Raw genomic sequence first — 19535 nt, forward strand, 5'->3', positions numbered from 1 at the left:
TCCATTGGTGAAAAATGTATGTGAGCTCGGTTGATTAACCCTAATGTCAACAAGAAAGTCTACGTCTTGAATATTTTTGATTTTAGCTGTGACGTAAATCGCCCCGTTGATCGACGTCAATTCATTAACCGGCATGTTGGCCTGCACACCGGTCACCATCCGGTTTAATGTTTAATATTGTCGTTCCAGCGTCCTGTATTTGTGCTTGAGGACCTAGAACCTCTCGGGCTGTTTCGTTTCGAGTGACCAGATTTTCCACACAAGTGGCAAAGATCGTTATCGGTTGTGGATTACCAGCCATAACCTCGAGGTTTTTCATATGACTGAATGTTCAATACAAAGTCCACGGCTTCATTAATTGTCTTCGGATGGCACAAAATAATATGTTTTCGCATTTTTTGTGTAATTCCGGAAATAAATTTCTACCCTTAAAAATCCTATGACCTTTGCGCAATAAACTACGCAAGCGCGCCGCAATCTCTACACATGACTCCGAAGGCATCCAGCGGGCGGCATCAGATTCCGCTCCAGCTCTGGGCAAACTGGTTTGCAGATATCTATTTTCCAGTGCTTCCACTAAGGATTTGTAATTCCACTTTTATTTAGCCTCTATAAGTCGAATTGAATTGTCAGCTAAGTGTTTTCCCATGTCTTTTAAGAGCCCCGGCACCGGAAAATTATTTTTTGATATGTTATTTGTAGAATTTTTATAAACACGATTTCAGGTTTAAAATCTCAAAATTCGAAGTTACTAGTCAAATATGTACATTTCAAATCTAAAAACACGGACACCTTGCGGATATTTCGTCACATTGTCCAAGCGCCATGTGACGTCACCTCGTACCAACTTGGTTTGGAACTTTGGAGCAGGGCTGCCACTCCTTGGGATTTTTCCCAAGATCTTGGGATTTCAGTGCTGAGCTTGGGATCTTGGGAAAAACTTTTTAAACCTTGGGATTTTTTGAACTTATCCGTTTAATACGTTTAAGATACAATTAATACTATTCTTGCGAACAAAAATTATCCTTTTGCAAAAATCTATTTTGGTGTTTAATTGTTCTTATTTTTAGACTTAAGTGTGCAAAAATGCCTGTATATGGTTGCAGTTCCAGAGGAAATTCTGTATATGGTTGCAATTCCAGAGGAAATAAAAAGGCCAGCAATGTGACACTTTTTCGGGCTCCTCTAAAATACGCAATCTACGCAATCTACGCAAACTACGCAATCTATACGCAATCTACTTATAAAACGTATGCAACTTTTAAATATGTTGACGGTTAGAGCTTAGGGTCTGGGTGAGGGTTTGTAATGAAAATAATGCTAAAATTTTGTTTTAAATGCCTAGTTTGGGCTTATTATTCTCATATCTGTTGAGAGTGGTACCAAACACCGTAGGGTACCGCACCTTAACAAAAATTAGGCTCAAAAGGTATCTGAGATTAAATTATAACGTTATTTGTATTACAAACCCTCACCTTGACCCTAATAGCCTTAACCGTCAACATATTAACTAGTTTTTTTAGATTGCGTAGATTGCGTAGATTGCGTAGATTGCGTATTTTAGAGTAGCCCCACTTTTTCGCTTTCCAAGTATAAAGCGAGTTCGGTCAGCGTGGATTAAATTTGTTAACGTGAAGAGAAGGTGGAAGGGACCAACGAAATGTAGTATTCTTTGTAGCCTACATTTTACAGATGAATGTTTCACAAATAAATTGCAGTTTGACAGGGGTATGCCAAAAGTTCTGGTGTTAAGCCGAAATGCCATTTCATGTATTTATGCTGGTAATAGTCTTCTATAGCAAGATATGCAGCCACACAGCGTATGGTATGTTTTAGTTAACTGTTTTCTGATATAATCTCATTTAACATTTGAGTCTTCAATATACGCATGATTTTCTCTCCTCCATTATCACACAGTTTGTACATGAACACTTACCATAATACTGTTAAAACTAAACTTACCAATTTGTGAAACTAAACTAACTAAACTACCGATAGCAAGACTGTTACCAATTTGTATGCTCTAGTCCAGTGTTTCCCAACCTATGTGTCGCGACCCAAAGTTGGGTCGCCTGACAATTCTGTTGGGTCGCCTGTTTTTGTGGCAATAAAAGCATCTACTCCTTATCTTCGCTCTAGTCCAGTGGTTCCCAACCTTTTTTTGTCGCGACCCAAATACTTACCAAAATTTGTTTTGTGGCTTCTCGCGACCCATCGATATGCATTCTTACTATTTGGGTTGTATTTTTGTTTGTAAATCAGGAAAGTTTTTCGAAAATTACTACGCTAGTTTGAAAAATTAAAAACATCAAACAAAAATTATTCGTTTTACGCCAACTTTAGTGCTGGTTAAAAGCATTATGAGCCAGACAACGCTTAACAGTGATCTCACACAAACATTATGACGTCACAAACAGAATAATTCACTATCACGCCAAATAGCCATGAAATTGTTATTGGGAAACAATTTATAGCCTTGGGAAATAACAAAATAATGCTACGAAACGTAGATACTCTAATTGTCACAAAAACTAGCGACCCAACAGAATTTACAGGAAGCATTTTCATTGGGCCACAGACCAATCAAATAGAAAGCTGTTTTTAAGAATTTGCTTTCATTTGTGTCGCCAAACTCAGTTTTACAAAAATTATGGCTTGGGGAGAAATTGAGAAGGGATGTAAAGTAATTTGAATTTAACTATTTACGGCATAAAGTTACTTGGAGTTTCTGCAACACTTTATGTTTATGATGTAATAAACTACTTTGGGATTACAATAAAGCCAGATAGCAGCATATCCATTGTCCAATTACTCGGTCATAACTGAAAGTGCTTGATTAAAGAAGGGAAAGTGCTGTTTTATGATTTTTTTTGCATTAAGTTATTTTGAACTTAATCTGTTTGAAATATGCTCTGCTTTTTTTCTGAACCTATTTTATAGTTGTTTTTTTCTTTCATAAAAATTTACTGGGCCACAGAATTTTTGAGCAATGAAAATGGACCACGAAAGAAAAAAGGTTGCAAACCACTGCTCTAGTCGCATTTGAAGGCTGGCTGATTGTGGTTCGTCCACGCACAGTTCATCCTCTTGGTACTGTGGTTCAAACGAATAGCCAACAATATCTCCTTCATCCACAAGAGCATACCTATCTTCTTTTGATTCACTTGAACTCATGGTTAAAATAGTCAGTATTTTTGTTAACTAAATAATTACGTTGGTTCTATCACTTGTAAACAGCACAAAATGTACGCATCAAAGCTAAAACAAGCGACAAAAGCAGCAGCTGACCAACGCCATTGTTAGAAGTTGGTACGGGGTAGGTAGAGCAACTAACACCATGCGTTTCAGGTGATCCAAAAGTGCTTAATTTTCGATAGGTGGCGTAAAGAGCTGAATTATTTATTTAGCGGCTAAAGAGGGGTTGGTTTAGGATGCAAATGTTTGAAAATTTAACATTAGTAACTAATTTTTTGGGTTAGTTTTATTGAATTTTAAATGCTTATACCTTACCCCGACCCTAATAGCCCTAACCGTTAGCATTTTTTGAGATATACCGTTTCAAAAATTAGGCACTTTTGGATCACCTGAAACGCATGGTGTTAGTTGCTCTACCTACCCCGTACCAACTTCTAACAATGGCGTTGGTCAGCTGCTGCTTTTGTCGCTTGTTTTAGCTTTGATGCGTACATTTTGTGCTGTTTACAAGTGATAGAACCAACGTAATTATTTAGTTAACAAAAATACTGACTATTTTAACCATGAGTTCAAGTGAATCAAAAGAAGATAGGTATGCTCTTGTGGATGAAGGAGATATTGTTGGCTATTCGTTTGAACCACAGTACCAAGAGGATGAACTGTGCGTGGACGAACCACAATCAGCCAGCCTTCAAATGCGACTAGAGCAGTGGTTTGCAACCTTTTTTCTTTCGTGAAACGTATGGTGTTAGTAGCTCTCCGTTGGTACGGGGTGACGTAATAATCGCTGCTGCATATTAAACTAAGGTGTCGCTCGAGAGCTCATTGTTTGATTGAATATCCCCAAAACGACAAATCATAGGACGATAAAAATTAGTGATACGGAATCCCCGAAGTGTGGCAATTCCAAAAAGCTAAAATGTAGAAAAAGTCACATCGCCGCTGCCCAGTTTTCGAAATGGGTCCTTTCCACATGTTTGACCCATTAGCGTTCCAGAACTCGATGAGTGATTGATTTCTTTTCTAACCTCAAGATCCTTTTTGTTGTTGTTGTTGTTGTTGTTGTTGTTGTTGTTGTTGTTGTTGTTGTTGTTGTTGTTGTTGTTGTTGTTGTTGTTGTTGTTGTTGTTGTTGTTGTTGTTGTTGTTGTTGTTGTTGTTGTTGTTGTTGTTGTTGTTGTTGTTGTTGTTGTTGTTGTTGTTGTTGTTGTTGTTGTTGTTGTTGTTGTTGTTGTTGTTGTTGTTGTTGTTGTTGTTGTTGTTGTTGTTGTTGTCAATTCCGCTACATAGTGCGCCAATTCTCGCATCTCACTCTTCAAACAAATGTTTTCTTCTTTCAAATTAAACACAGTTTTTTCAATACTCTTTTTTTTCAATACTCTGTAGAAATGTTTCTCCATTTTATTAGACAACAATTTTCATCCACCTCTCGCCAACACTAATAAAAGAATGCCCAGAAAATCAACCACCGTCACGAGTGACTGCACAATTAAAGGTATAGCGCCAATAAAAAGGAAAACGTAGGATCTCAACATTTTATCTCGTTACAATACCAAACAAAACAAACGTTTTTGAACAAATCTTTGCATTGATACGAGTCATTAAATTTCACATGGCATATCTTTACCAGAACTAATCTGTTCCAGCAGAGCCAATCCAGCAACTCTTTGTTCGTAGAAAATACTTTGTGCAGAAAATTCCATCAAAATAAGGACAAATCCTAGAAATAAGGACGATATGGCAACCCTGATTGTATGGCAAGTTTTTTAACGCAATGTGACGCCAAAGACATTTGCTAAAACTGTCAGGAATTTCGCTCACGTAGGTATGGTAATTGAAACCCAAAAGTCAAAACTACTCTTTAGAAACTGCGGAAGTGCAGCACCTCTTTTTTATACAGATTGACGATTACATTCAAATATATCACGCTATCAGACGTCTTCAACGCCAAATGAAGGTATGGTACAACAGGTCACGTGTTTTTAAGATAGGTCGGCAATGCCTACGCACTACACAATTGAAATGTCAAACACGCTGCACGTACATTTGCGACACGGTCTTTGTGGGATAGGGACATCACCTAATTCCGCTTAATGCTCTCCCTGGCAGTTAGGGTTGTCTAAAGGTACTGGTTGCCATTTACTGACCACGACGTAACCTTGAGGCAAACTCATTTCAATTCAACAACGCTTAAGTTTGTTTAAAATAAACTTGTTGATTTGCGCATTGACGCATAGGGAATTCACTACAGTACATGCCACATACACTGAACAAACATTAGTGACACTGTCTTTGAAGTGATAACAACGTTTTATCCAACAACACTAAAAAAGTGATGAAAAATAATCGTTTAAATTCGTCCCGTTAATCCAGAATTTTTTTCTCAACAAACGATAGGCGACAATTTGAAATCCATTTATTGTTATATGTTTGTACAGAAAACTACAGCGTAATTGTACAATAGTTCGCAAACACTCACGTAACAAACTACACCATTTAAGACAGTGGTTCCCAACCTTTATTGTTGCATTCCTCCCTTCGCCCATTTTCGAACTATTTATTCCTTCCCATAAGAAGAAACACAAATATAACATCAAAATTGTAGCAATTTGAAATAGACCTTTTAATTAGGGATGTCCATTTCAGAATCCTTAACAACCGGTTCCAAATGTGAACCGGGTTCAAATTATAATGGGCATTATAATGTAAATACAAAAATATTCTGTATAATTTCCAATGTCAAAACTTTTGTACAGTTTTTATGAAATTCCGCCCCTAAACTCATAAAATTAAAAATTCCTCCCCGGTTGGGAAACCACTGATTTAAGAAGTCATTCATATTTAAAAAATGTCTAAAGTTGGGTTGTTCTTGGTAGAAATTGAGTTCATGACGAATTCGAACTCTGCTTCTTGTTTGACTTTAGCAACAAAAGTATTTCGTCGACCTTTGTTTCCACTTGTGCTTGTCTTTAAAACATATCATAAAAAATTTTCGTTAATACTTTAATTTTGGCTGTGGTTTGTCTATACCCTTGAAACAAGAGAAACCAATGAAATACGTGAAAAAGAAACTGTCTTGCAAACGGGAAACAAGTTTTGTTACATCAGTTTATTTTCTTGATAAAATAAAAATAGAAGGTGGGAATAAAATGGATGAGTTGGTTTACACTCTACCTCATTTAATCTAAGGGTAAACAGTTTTGTTGCTTGAATTTACTGACTTTACAACTTTGTTTGACCTGTTTTATGGCTTAGTTTCGATAAAAATTTAAAATAACTTTCACAGTAAATTAAAACCATACTAATTTGAGCTACATGTAAAACATGACCAAATGCCCACCGTTCCTTTAAGGATTTCAAGCTAGTTGTTTCAGTGTAACATTGGCGTTCAGGGAATTTTATTTCGTTTAAAAGGAAACTTTCAATTTCCCGACTAAAGTTTTCTTCTTCCGTCGACCTGTTCTGTCCTTTGGAAACAAAGTTTGCTATGAACTGTCAACGATCGTTTATCCTGAGTCACTTACTAAATGCGTCGTGTGTAACAGATTTTCCAAAAATCCAGTAGCAAAATCGTACAGCATGACTAATTAATATCAAAGGAGACGGCAAAAACGGTCTATCCGAAAATTCACGCACAACTTCATAACGGTAGTAGCTCCAAATTGCATAGGAATGCTCTTGGATATGTTGGAATGTAAAACTGCGTAAGAAACTATACGTTAAAGTACAACCTGGCTTGGGTGGATACGTTAATGGAATACACTTACCTGAACATTGCGACCAAAAGATTAACCATCAAAATACTAGTAAACAACACATACACGGCGGTCAACATTACTCGAAGAATTCCAGCATAAGCTTGCGAATGAGCAAAACATGTTTAAAATTTTGTAGCAGAAAAATATAATTCCGATAACTCACAGTTCTGTGGAAGAAAGGCATAGTCCAACATATTTCCGTGTATTTGCCAGTACGGTTCCAAAACAATGGTGTTAAACATGGCAAACAGAAATTCATTCACATTATCGTAACTTGTAGTGTTGTTACTAGAAACAAATAAAACATAAAATGCACGAAAATATGGTTTGAAATCAATTTTGTTATTACTTTGAAATAAATGTTTCATCTTTTAAAGAAACAAAAATTACTCCATAACTGAAAAAGATAAGTGCCATGATTCCAAAGAAAACAATTGTATCTTTCACCTGTAAAAATATTTTAACAATTTAACAGAAAAAATCTTTACGCGAAAAAGATTTTTCAAGAACTTTTGTATGTTACCATTTGCTGCATCATGTAGATTTTTGGTCCAAGATTTTTGGAAACGAGGTATGCTTGTAGAACGCGTATATATAAACCTACCAAACAAACGGAGAGGCATAGTTTACCAGCATACCATTGTGCATCGCTATTCGAGTTTTGGATGAGCAATGTTAAACCGATAAAGTAACTCAAAACCATAACTATGTCGAGTACATTCCATGAGTCATTGATCCATATCTTGAAACGAAGGGTTGCTTTCTTGTTTTCATTACCAAAAATCTAACAAATAGAAAAAAATGGGCAAGCTAAAAAATCACTGCTAAAAGCAAAAAGTCACTTAATTCGCTTGTCAGGTAAGTTCGGTTCGGTTCATTTTTTGTTGTTTGGGGGCTTCAGGTTTTAAAAAAGGTAAATTTTCGGGTTCCTGTTTTGTTTCGGTTTGGGCAAGTTACCCGACCAAACCGGTTTGCGACTCTTTAATCAATCCCCTCCTGTTTAATTTTAATTCTACCCATCATCTACCCGGCCTTATCTTTTTTTACCCGGCCTTATCAACCATAAAAAAGTTTTTGATTGCGCACTGCGCGGCAACCTACAATTTGTTATTGTTGACATGCCCATTGATGTTATCTCGCTTATTTTCCAACACCTTATTCTGAAATAAATATTTTTTTGCGTTAACGATCACAAAAAAACAGGCTGCATTTTGACTGGTTCGGTCACGGCTCGTGTTCAACGCCAAACATAATTTAGAGTTCAACTCCGGTTTGGGTTTTTACGAGAAAAGGAATTTACGGTTCGAGTTCGGTTCGGGTTTGGTGAATTAAACCGCTTAAACCCGGTCGCGGTTTCGGGTTCAGTTTCTGTTTTACTCTCTGGCTAAAAGTTTGTTTCATCTTACCTGGCGCAGTTCATCACAAAAGAGACCAATCATATACCAAAACAAAAATTGCGTTGAAGGTGACAGGAAGTGCATGTTTGTTGCATTCAGAATTATTAGTGTGTAGCTAAGAATGAATATGGCTCCAACAAGAAATATCTACAAAAAACAAACATTTTATACCATCGGAAGCAGTTAGGCAGAATCACAACCTAATTTTTACCGAGTGTGTGAAGAAGGTAATTCGGGGAGATTTGTAAAAATCATAAGCATTCTGAAAACAGTGTGCCTTTTTTTCTATCTTTGTTTCCACGACTCGTATCGGTTTCGAAATAGACCCCGTGGTGCCAAAAAAGGAGGCAGATTTGGTCGAAGCTGATATCAAAGAACAAGGAAAATATAAAAAAAAATGTGTAAATAATATCAAATATGTCACCTCTTGGACTAAACTCGACAACCTCGCTGTTCTGTATGTCTTCTTGGGAGTATGTCGGATGAAAAACCTCGTTGCGTAAAAATATATCACACATAAACATCGTACAAAAATTGTACAAACGAATTCAAACACACTTTTTCTTACCTGGCTATTAAACACAGAGTACTTGCTTTTACGTTCTAGAACGTTTAGGCACGGTATCAAAAATGGCAGAAAAATCGCGAGCAGAGGCTATGAACAGAATTGTTTAAGGATAACTTACAATAAAAAGGAAACCATATTTTAAAACGGAAAACTTATACACAAATAGAAAACTGTCAAATAGATAAATTATGTAAAAATATAAAGGCGTTTTTGAAACAAATGTTAAGAACGTCGGTCGAATAACGACTTTTCTGTAAAAGTTTCACACCCGAAACATCGATTGGTTCTGCTTCGTATGACCAAACCAAATGAGATCAAGACATAAATGAATGGAAGGCTGGGACATAAACTCTTGCTTACTACCCTTAAATCCCAGTGCAAGACAGGATGAATCACCTAAACTCTGTAAAAAATGCAACAAGCTAGTTGCAATACACATCGATTCGTAAATTTTAACCCACAGGGATTTTAGCCGACAGTTGTGTGATTGTGACGTTCTTTTTCCGTTTAAACGACGTGTTTAGATATTGTATTGCCACTTGCTCCCAGTATCTTAGAAAGTGTATAATGACTTTGTTAGAAAACGGTTAGTCATGTTGCATTGTAAAAACAACCTAGAATCCTCCCGTAATGAGTCAAATGCTTCACCTTCGTAGTTTAATCTTTCAAGCTGACTTGCAGCTCGGTCGCAAATAGTACTTGCAAGAAGAGCAAGGGCTAAAAATAAATTTTATTCGTAAATTTACTGGTAGTCTTTGCCTTCAAGTAAAATGAAAAATAAAATTGATTTTTAGTTTTTTAAGTCTGTTTAAAGAGACAGTTTTATCGTTAGTATCTAATTACTCACCGGTTGCATTACTGCTGTGTTTCCACAAAATCATTGCCAACCCGGTTCGTTCCGTAAATAAACACCAAATAAACAAATCACGTTCTGGGTGTTTCAAAATTTCACCACTTTCTAAGTTTGTCAGCAAACTTCTTTTGTCCATAGATGATTCTTGAAAAAATGTTTTTTGCTTATTAACGATATTTTGTGAATATTTATGCCAAGTCTGGAAGCTTGTTATTAAGTTGGAGATGGCTGACAAAAAAGGTTATAGTCTAAAAATGTAACCATGTTGATTTTTGATAGCCGGTCAAAAAAATCGAATTGACCGCATGACATATTTGCTGATGGCGTTGCAGGTCTTGTGTATTTCTTTTAAAAGTTGCTTAAATTTGTATCGAAATTCGTTAACCAACTCTGTATATTAGCATTTGATTTGTTCTTGACGTACCATCGATGTTGACTTCGTAAATTTCGTCTGAATAAACGTTGCAAACCTCATCATTAGTAAGGTCACGAATAATCTCGCCTATGTGGTGTATTAAAAATCTTGGCTCAAAATGACGACCGTATAGTATTCTGCGCAACATGTTGTTACGCAGACCCGAAGCAGTTGGTTCAAAAAGCGCCTAAAACACGGAGAGTTAGGACATTTTTTTATCCAAGTTTAATTTGTATAAAACAAACCATGTAGTATAAATTCCACAGCATGTTCACAGTCATCGAGCAAAACACTTGGATGTTACAATCAAAAAGATGATTTACAAACGATGATCGGTTAAACTCCAATGCAGTAATCACGAGGCGGGAAACCACTTTCAAGTTTAGCTAAAAAAGCCAATTTTGTGAGCAGATATTACACGACATAGATTATAAGATATTCACCAACCTCCAATAAAGTCGGTTTTGTTGCCAACGAATTTATTACAAAATTTGTTTGGTTCCAAAAAAGGCCCAAGGAAATAGCACATTCCGGCGCAAAAGCTGATTCTGTGTTAAAAATATTCTGTACAATTTTGTTGAAAGATAATTCTGTTTAATGTTACGCAGACCTGCAAGAGCGTGGAGTACCGAAACGTCTAGAGTTTTTTGAGGCTTGGTTGTAGAAAAAAGGTAAACCTACAATTTTTTTGCATAACAAAGCAAGTTAGTGGTAAGTTCCTTTTAGGCCAAAACATAAATACCGTTCTGAATGCTTCAAAACACATTTTTCTTGCCGCCATTTCTTCAATTTCGCAAAATTTCGCAAGCTCGCTTATTCTCTCCATAAGGTTTGATTTTGGCAATATTGTGGGAAAAGAATATTGTGCTTGGTTGTCACTTAATCAAAATCGGTATGTATTTTCATTCAAGTTTTCCAATATAATGGCACGAAATTAACGGTGCAGACAAATTTTGCGTAGATAATAATATACAATTGTTTTTGTAGACAAACCTGTTGGATCTGACGATATCAGAGCTCATTTGTTCAAACAACTTGTAGGTCAATATTGCACCATCGGAAATCATTAATAAAATATCGTTCAATTTTCCGTGACGAAGTTCGTCAAAAACTTCAACATGATCGGACACCAAAAAGTTTATGACTGGGATAGCAGCCACTGAAAATGATTGCTAATTATAATTATTCCAATTATAATTATTTCTATTTTTTTTATCCAAAAAAACACGACTGACACATACGTGGCGAGCAAACATTTTCATCACTAGATGCCGTCGATAACTGCAATACCAAATTGCGACGAAAATCTGCGGATTTTTGTGGAATATCTTCAACAAATATAAAGAACGTGTGGTGAGGGTCAATATGAGAAAACCCAGCCTCTTTTTTCAGGTTTATTCCCGTATCATACGAAACAGGAAACCTTCCCTTCGAAAAAAGACACCACGAAATTGCTATTGTGTGCCACCAACAACTTTGTCGCCGACACCAAGTGTAAATTAAAATGCCAATTCACACGTATGTTTACATTTTGGGGAATTTCGCACAGCTAATCTGTTATGGAAAAATGCAAACAAAAAGACACTTACTCGAGATTTTCTTGAATACAGAATTTCGTTATTTGGTACAGTTCCAAGTGGTACAACAGCTATTATGCACGAATCAACGGGAATAGTGAACGGAGATGAGCCTGTTGTAAAAACCCAAGCTCCTTTGGCCACAACCTCCCATCGCGTTTCGTGATGAGAAAAATTTCCCGAGACAGACATCAGCAAGTGCGGTGAAGGCAATTTCCAATATTGCGTCAATAGCTTCCAAACACATGTCGGATGTGTCGTAGAACTAACGGTTACATACTGCACCACATCAGAACTTTGTAAAACAGTAGTGAATAATGTTGTTTGATGAAAAAAAACTTACCGGTGCATACGTACTTTGTGTTCCAGCTTGTGTGAAACGAATTTCACCGAAGCAATTTGGGTTGAAACCGTTGGTGGCCAAAACAAATTTGCGTAACTGTTCCTGAAGCAACAAGTTACACAAATATATTATTTAAATATGACAAGCTTACTTATTATTTCCAAATATAGTTAAGTTTCGTTAACGACGAGACATCTTGCACACATCAAAGTAAATGAACAAAATAAATTTATCTGCGACTAGGCAATGCAACGAATCAGTTTCACCTGCAGTCGCCACCTTAACTTACCTTACGCAAAACGTTTGGTTCATTTGACACAGATCTCGAGAATGTAAGTTTGGCTCTTTTTAAGCTCATCTTGACACCACACTTACTAAATCTCCTAATTGGTTTTTCAAAATTTTCGTGACGCTGTTGTTGCTCAGTTACTCTATAGAGGAAGTTGCTGTGCAGCCTAAGATTAATTGCTGTATTTCCGCCTGGTAATACCCTAAAAATGGAAGTACGCTCTCGACAAAAAAACGTATTGATGCGTATTGGAATTTGTAACATATTTATAGTAATTCAACAAGGATGTTTTAACAAAGAAATAATAAATAAACAACCTTTCGGTATTTCTAGCCAATCTAGCTCTTCAGGAATTATAAGGTCAATAAAAAGCACAAGGCAACGAATACTAATATTCAAAAGGTTTATTGATCACATTATTTGGGTTGCAGGCGGACCCACTTTAAATCGGCAGATACAAGAGTAATATTATTTTTTTGGACGTGCTGCATGTACGTTTACACAAAATTTTTGTGGACACTAGCGAGTCCGAATAGCAGAAAAATTGGATGTATACAAAAAGAAGAAACGGTACTGCCCTGAGTGCGTTGACATTTTCTTTCTGCACTCACCGCTACTAATGTTATCGCCCTCCTTGTACCTGTTCGCCTTTTTCACGTATTATAAAAAAAATAAATGAAATAATGACGCTTAAAGTGGAATGAAAACAATACGTATAACGATTAAACGTTATTTAACATTAGATTGACAGTTTTTTAGTTTAACCAAAGGATATTAACATTACAAAAATTTTGTTATTCAAGTAACTTCGCTTTAGTGTCGATTTAGCAAACAAAAATCGGCAAGGGGGAATTATGTAAAATGACAATAAAAAAATCACGCATATTATTCTTATCATGCTTAAATGCCACTTTGTTTCAGTTTGTGTAGCTCTTCAATAATGTGATTCAATTTTCGTTCCATACAGATTTGTCTAGAAAAAATGTTTTGTCAATTAATATATATTTTAACCAGGTGATATATAAGCAGTCACGTCCTTTGATGAACAACAATTAAAGTCAACTTTGTTAAAGACATCCCCTGCCTAACAACATATACAATTTGCGCAAATGCGATGTATTGTTAAAACCAAATACCTAGAGAAAATTTTACACAAAAACTGTTGGCCAGTGTCGTGGTTATCTTGTTCTTGATCCCGGGTTAAGCTTTCCGTGAGAACATCATGCTCTACTTCACTATTAAAGTTCATCTGCTCAACTTTCAGCGATTTTTCTGTATCACATTCACACGTTGCAAACTTTGATGGGTGCATTTATAACAATAGGTCAACACTTACTAAATTCACTTCGACGTGTTGTTTTTCCAAATACCCAAAAACCAACATCTGTCAAGTGGTTAAGAATTATAAATGGAGACGGGAGGAACGGACGACCAGCAAATTCTTTAACAACGTCATATCGATAGAAACACCAAATTTTATTGTTTTGTTCTTGAACGTTTTCAAATGTAAAACTAAACAAACAATATGCGATTGTATCACTTGCTCTGATTTATGTTTGTAAAATTTGAATTAGTCAGATACCTGTACATTGCTATCAGTAAGTTGATCATTAAAATATTTGTGAAGAAAACATAAGCTCCAGTGCAAACAACCCGTACGATCCCAGCAATACCTATGTTAACAAATTTCAAGTGGTCAAGTGTTTTGAAAAGGTAAAATGGTGATTATACAGTACTTGTCTGTTGAGGTGATACGCAATCCAAATTGTTTCCATATATTTGCCAATATGCATCCAGTACAATATGATTGAAAACCTTTACCACAAAAGTTTCCATTTGAACCAGTAGCGATGAATGTGATCCGTTAGTGGAATTGTTTACTGGAATTGCGGTACCGCAAGAGGCAGCACTAATTTCAGTTGATGTTGTAGTGCTGAAATAATACATTTTAGGGCAGGAACTTGGCCGAATGGTCTGGCGCGCCTGACCCACATACAGACATAAAAAAATCCTTCATCGGGATTCGTCCCCGGGAGTGTCCTGGGTTCGAACCCCGTGAAAAAAATAATAATAATAATTTTAAACACATTTTAAATACAACGAATTGTTACAAATAAATAATGACAAGAAATACCTGGTAGGCATGACGTCAATCGAAAGCGATTTTGAAACTACCCCGTAACATAACACAATAATTGCCATTAAACCAGTAAAAACCAATGTGTCGTTTAGCTGAAAATTACAAGAAACGTTAAGTAAAGTATTGAAAATGTCAATAAATTTACCATTTGTCCGATCATGTAGACTTTAGGACCAAAATATTTGAGTACGATGTATGTTTGTGCAACTCGGATGTATAAACCAATTAAACTTCCACCCAGAAACATTTTACCCAAAAACCACACATGAGAGTTTCTTTGTTGACTTGTTAAAATCGAAGTACCTTATATTTAGAAAAATATTATAACCTTTACAATACAATAAAATATAAAATAAACAATTGTTACCAGCAGCAAAAAACAACACCATGAAAACATCCAATAAATTCCATTTGTCGCTTATCCACAAAGTAAAGCGTTTCAAAATGCTGCTGTTTTCAATGCTTGTAATCTAAATTTTCAAAGACAGGTAAAAGCAGCAAGTATAACATATGTTTAAAAAATAACAACCTGTCGAATTTCGTCCAAAAATATTCCCGCCATATACCAAAACACCAATTGTACAGCAGGATCCAAAAAGTTTAAATTACGTGTGTTAACTTGGTGTAAAATGTAACTTAGAATTGTTACCGCTGCAAGCAAAAAAAACTAAAAAAAATATTAGAATGTTACTAATTTTAGTCAATAAAAGTAAACATTTTAAATTATTACAAAATATTGTTTTTGACGCAATAACAATAAACCAAAAACGTTTTTTGAAAACGATTCGATGTCTCACCGTATGAGTGAGGTACGTGATCTTAGCGGAACTGTAGAAATCATGCATGTCATAGAGCACATGAGCAATTTTTTTGCATCGGTTCGAGCGAGATACATGCAATGTTTCCGCTGTTGTGGAACGGTTTAATTCACGACCAAACAACAGCGCTAATGTGTTATATTCTGAGGGACCTGAAATCAGAATATTCTGCAATTGAAGGATTTTTAAGCAACAAAGCATCTTGCAAACCAGCGTTTCTTTGAGATTCACTCCCATTTTCTCTCGAAAACGTAGGTCGGAAAAGCTGGAGAAAAAATATGCTAAACCATTTTTTTGTTTTGATGTGAACAAAAGCATATACCTTTTCATCTTCCTCGGTGATTTGTTTTCTGTTTATTATATTTAACCATGGAATCACCATTGGACAGATTATACCAATAAATATCTGTAACCATAAAATATAGCACTGAGCTAAAAGTACGGATGAGTTTGTTAGGCTAGAAATAAAAACTCAACAAAGGCAAGCAAACTATAGTTTTAGTTCCTACTTTGTAATTTGGCTGATCCGCACATATTTTTCCATACCAAATATGGTCGAGGCACTTTTGGGCTGCTGGTTGAGACATAAAATCGCGTTTTCGTCCAGTTTTGGCTAAGGTCAAACAAGAGAATCCACCCAAATGCTGAAAAGTATTGATTTAAGAGGTTCCGCATAAATAGGTTTCAGCAAACGTGTTGAAATATTAATACGAACTGGCAGTTTGGATGTAAGGATGGACAGTGTGGCATTCTCTTGAAATTTGTTCACATTTTCTAACATCTGAATGGCTTTTTGCTCCCATTGGCTTTGCAAACATAATCAGAATAAAATTAAAAATGTTGATACTGTACCAATGCTTTCAAACTTGTTAAGAGAATAAATGTACAAAAGAAAATATTTATCCTACTTATCGTCCCCCTGTTTTTATACGTGAATATATTAATAGATGTTATGCAGGGAACTGGGGGAAATTTATGCCAACTGTTTGATCAAATAAAGCGTGCCTTTACCAGGAATATTCTCTTAACTCATCAATCGTCACCATATCCTTGTTTACGTATTCCATCTCATCAGACATGTTTGAGTAAATCACACTTGCCAGCAGCGCGGTTGCTGTTTTGTAAACAAACGCTTTACATGTTATGAGGAGTTAAACAATGTCGTTTGATTTACTGTTGTATTTTGTTACCGATATGATCTCTGCCGTCAACCCATAAAACCTTGGCGAGATCGTTTCGTCCTGTCAAAACACACCAAAGGAATATGTCGTAAGTTGGATTGGTCAATCGGGCAGAAGAATCTTCCGATAAGCCCAAAAAATCGGCTTGCTGAAATGATGACAATTGACCTGAAACAATAAAACAGTATTCACAGTTACTGCAAATAATTCAAAAAAATGCAAAATGCATACAATATAAGAACGGAAACAAACCACGTGTTTTCCAAACAAGCACCATAAAAGATGGACTTACTTAAATTTGTGTGAGTATGCATATGTTTTGCATATAAATCTTGAACTTCGTTGCATGTAAAAGAGGAAACAACTTCGTTTAGAGAGCGAAAAATACTTGATGACTCGTCCTTAGTCGGTCCAAACAGTATACAGAGAAAAGAGGAGCAAGGTGTAATAAGATCACTTTTCGTGATTGCCTACAACCAAGAAACTCAAGAATTGAGAAGATAAGATTTTTGCCTTCCAAAAATTTTTACCTGGCTATACATTTGCGACAACATGTTTGACGTAAGAATTCCGTAAACGTCAATTCCGTGCTCAACAAGCAGCTTGAGAAACGACGGAGTGTTGTACGACAAACTCATCGACAAACAACCGCGCAAAAATTCAGGTTGTGGCTAAAATTTAGGATATTAATCGTCAAAGATTGTAGTGTTGATTATTTAACTACACTACCAACCGATAAAAATGTTTCCGTCAAAATAAGCATTTGTGCTATAGTATCCATTTTATTCCATGATAAGGACAGACGAAGTGCTGCACGTACGGAACATTTGTTTTCTGGAACAAAATATTTTATTAGATGTAATTGCAACAGATATTGACCACATTGAAAGCAAGAGAATTCAAACCCGAAATAAGATTTTCCAAAAGAAAGTCATCAAACGACAGGCGATCTTGCCCTTGCGAAAACACAAGGGGTATCTATAGAATGCACTTATGTTTCAGACGAAATCAAAACAGAACCTTTGTGCTACAAGCATACCGTATTTTTACAAACTGCATTGACAAATTCCTCAAGATCTTCTGGTTCTTTCGCAAAGAATTCGGTGTCCTTAAAATCGGTTTGATCGTATTTTGTTCCAAGCAAAGAATTTCTGTGAGTTAGTGGTCACAGTCATTTTTCAGCAAAATAATAGCGCAAAAGCAAGTAAGCTTCATACTGTGCAATAGTGTTGATTAATTTGGAGGTTTGTTCGGCTTTTTCACTGATAAGAACCAGCTGATTTTGCTTTACACTTGTAGTTATTTCGTGCAAAGAGCCAGGTACATCACATAGCAGGTTGACACTCACAGGAATAGTAGAAACTGTTTTTGAAAAATGTTTTTGTGTTAAAGCATTTTAAGCATAGTTCGACGTTTTGGTATCCTTTTCTTATTCAAAAGTTACCAAATCACATTCTCGGAAATCTAGCCATAATGAGGAATTGTTCCTTATACTTACATCCGGTGTAACTCGAGTCTATGTCAACTGGAACGCTCCCGAAGAATGACAACAAGCCGGATCGAAATCGAGTGGCTTCGGCAGTACTCCCTTCCACAAAAATAAAATAAGAATGGTTTCGATCCAGAAGTTGCGGGTCTGGCCGTTGACGTAACATGTTATAGACAGCGGGAAAACAACCCTATAACGACAACGATGTTATTTATTCTGCACCATCTAAAAATGTAAAGCACATAAACAAACCCCTGTTTTGGTGGAATAAAGAATTTCTTTGTTACTGATATTCTCGATTCCGACTACAGCTATGGTCGTTGCATTACAATAACTTCGAAAAGGAGAAGATCCGGTTGTAACTATCCACGATCCGTTTGATACAGTTTTCCAACTTCCATCGTATTCAGTAAATTTTCCGATTAATGAAAGAATGATACTCGGCACTTGCAGGTTCCATTCGTTTATCAGCAAATTCCATATTACTGAAGGATCAGTAAACAAAGATACAGCAACATACTAAACCCAACAATAAACACATTTCAACCCATAATACACTAACATATTACAGATGAGTAGCAAATACCGGAGAATATGTACTTTTTCTTCCCACCTGCACGAACTTTATTTCACCAAAACAATACTTGTTTATTCCTTTTGACTTGGCAATGAACTGTTGTAATTTTAACTGCGAATATTTGCGTTTATGGCAGTGCATTAAAAAAATAAAAAAAAACATACCTTTAGCCTGCGGTTAGGTGCATCGTTTGGACTAAAAAGATATCTTTCCTGATTGTCTCGCACAGATAATTTCCTGCTCGTCATCTCCATTTAACCTTGCAGTTAAAATGAATATACTACAAGAATTACAACAAAAAAAGAGAAAAATGTTCCTACCATTTTTTGTAATGGGGATGAAAAGTGTAAACCCAGTAGCTATGCCAAGACTACAAAGAACAATCCTGGTAAGTCATGACACGCAACTTCGTAACGGAAGTGATATCATAGAAACCAGCGTAGGAAATATTAGTGAAGCCAACTCATAGTATCAACAACCCTGTCGTAACATGCTTTCCCCTACATTCTATGTAAAACTGCAAATTGTTGTAAATTTATAAGTTATGCAAAACGTTACAAAATCTAAGTTTTGACATTTCCGGATCAATAACAACTGCTGGCTCATTCGCACATAGTCTAAGACGATCTAAAAACTCTGTAAAAGGTAGTTGTAAAAATTCAAATAATTCAAATAATAAATTTAAATAAATTTCATTTCAGTAAACAAATGAGTTTATCAAGTGTGCTAAAAAATCTGAACAAATTTCTTGACGTTTGACGAAGTCACGCATCGATCAGCTAACAATCAAATTAAGAAAGAGGCCAGGCCCTTTGAGAAATGAAACGTTGCAACAAGTCACAAACGGTGACTGAAGATTGTAAACCCATGAGGTGGTAAATAGCCAGCCAGGCAACGACTGATGGTTGTATGTGACAGTTTGAAGAGTGAACATGT

General features: G+C 36.0%; 2 protein-coding genes across 3 annotated transcripts; both read right to left on the bottom strand.

The window, feature by feature from the left end:
• Positions 1-9659: 9659 nt before the first annotated feature.
• On the bottom strand, positions 9660-12463 carry LOC145223461 (transient receptor potential cation channel subfamily M member 5-like). The gene is made up of 10 exons (XM_080089883.1): positions 12395-12463; positions 12106-12207; positions 11775-12041; positions 11427-11613; positions 11179-11344; positions 10928-11063; positions 10431-10571; positions 10195-10372; positions 9765-9914; positions 9660-9676 (listed from the first exon to the last, which is right to left on the bottom strand). The coding sequence occupies exons 1-10, from the start codon at positions 12461-12463 to the stop codon at positions 9660-9662; spliced, it is 1413 nt and encodes a 470-aa protein (XP_079946009.1).
• Positions 12464-12789: 326 nt separating this feature from the next.
• Positions 12790-19110, bottom strand: LOC145224913 (transient receptor potential cation channel subfamily M member-like 2). 2 transcript variants are annotated; one of them, XM_080091528.1, is made up of 27 exons: positions 18920-19110; positions 18764-18858; positions 18609-18710; positions 18275-18541; positions 18032-18212; positions 17751-17895; positions 17573-17684; positions 17439-17511; positions 17267-17367; positions 17064-17204; positions 16826-17003; positions 16543-16701; positions 16364-16466; positions 16068-16158; positions 15862-15996; positions 15675-15758; positions 15563-15617; positions 15332-15504; positions 15064-15201; positions 14902-15004; positions 14680-14837; positions 14529-14626; positions 14131-14327; positions 13977-14067; positions 13731-13906; positions 13531-13666; positions 12790-13367 (listed from the first exon to the last, which is right to left on the bottom strand). In XM_080091528.1, the coding sequence occupies exons 2-27, from the start codon at positions 18851-18853 to the stop codon at positions 13295-13297; spliced, it is 3360 nt and encodes a 1119-aa protein (XP_079947654.1). In that variant the 5' UTR covers positions 18854-18858; positions 18920-19110; the 3' UTR covers positions 12790-13294. The 2 variants fall into 2 exon arrangements, with proteins under 2 accessions (XP_079947654.1, XP_079947655.1); XM_080091529.1 differs by lacking the exon at positions 18609-18710.
• Positions 19111-19535: the final 425 nt, after the last annotated feature.

This window comes from Phallusia mammillata, chromosome 4 (genome assembly GCF_965637545.1).
Source record: "Phallusia mammillata chromosome 4, kaPhaMamm4.hap1.1, whole genome shotgun sequence".
Classification (NCBI taxonomy): Eukaryota; Metazoa; Chordata; class Ascidiacea; order Phlebobranchia; family Ascidiidae; genus Phallusia; species Phallusia mammillata.

What these genes read in the sequence shown, in the direction of transcription:
- LOC145223461 (XM_080089883.1), bottom strand. Translation starts at nt 12,463, where the DNA reads ATGAGCTTAAAAAGAGCCAAACTTACATTCTCGAGATCTGTGTCAAAT. An exon ending in GTTTTGAAGCATTCAGAACG is followed by an intron (nt 10,572 to 10,927) that starts GTATTTATGTTT and finishes TGGCTTTTTTAG; the next exon opens with CTAAACTTGAAAGTGGTTTC. An exon ending in TTACGAAGTCAACATCGATG is followed by an intron (nt 9,915 to 10,194) that starts GTACGTCAAGAA and finishes CATTTTTTCAAG; the next exon opens with AATCATCTATGGACAAAAGA.
- LOC145224913 (XM_080091528.1), bottom strand. Translation starts at nt 18,853, where the DNA reads ATGGAGATGACGAGCAGGAAATTATCTGTGCGAGACAATCAGGAAAGA. An exon ending in TGAATCTCAAAGAAACGCTG is followed by an intron (nt 15,505 to 15,562) that starts GTTTGCAAGATG and finishes TTCTGATTTCAG; the next exon opens with GTCCCTCAGAATATAACACA. An exon ending in AACACGTCGAAGTGAATTTA is followed by an intron (nt 13,667 to 13,730) that starts GTAAGTGTTGAC and finishes AATGTGATACAG; the next exon opens with AAAAATCGCTGAAAGTTGAG.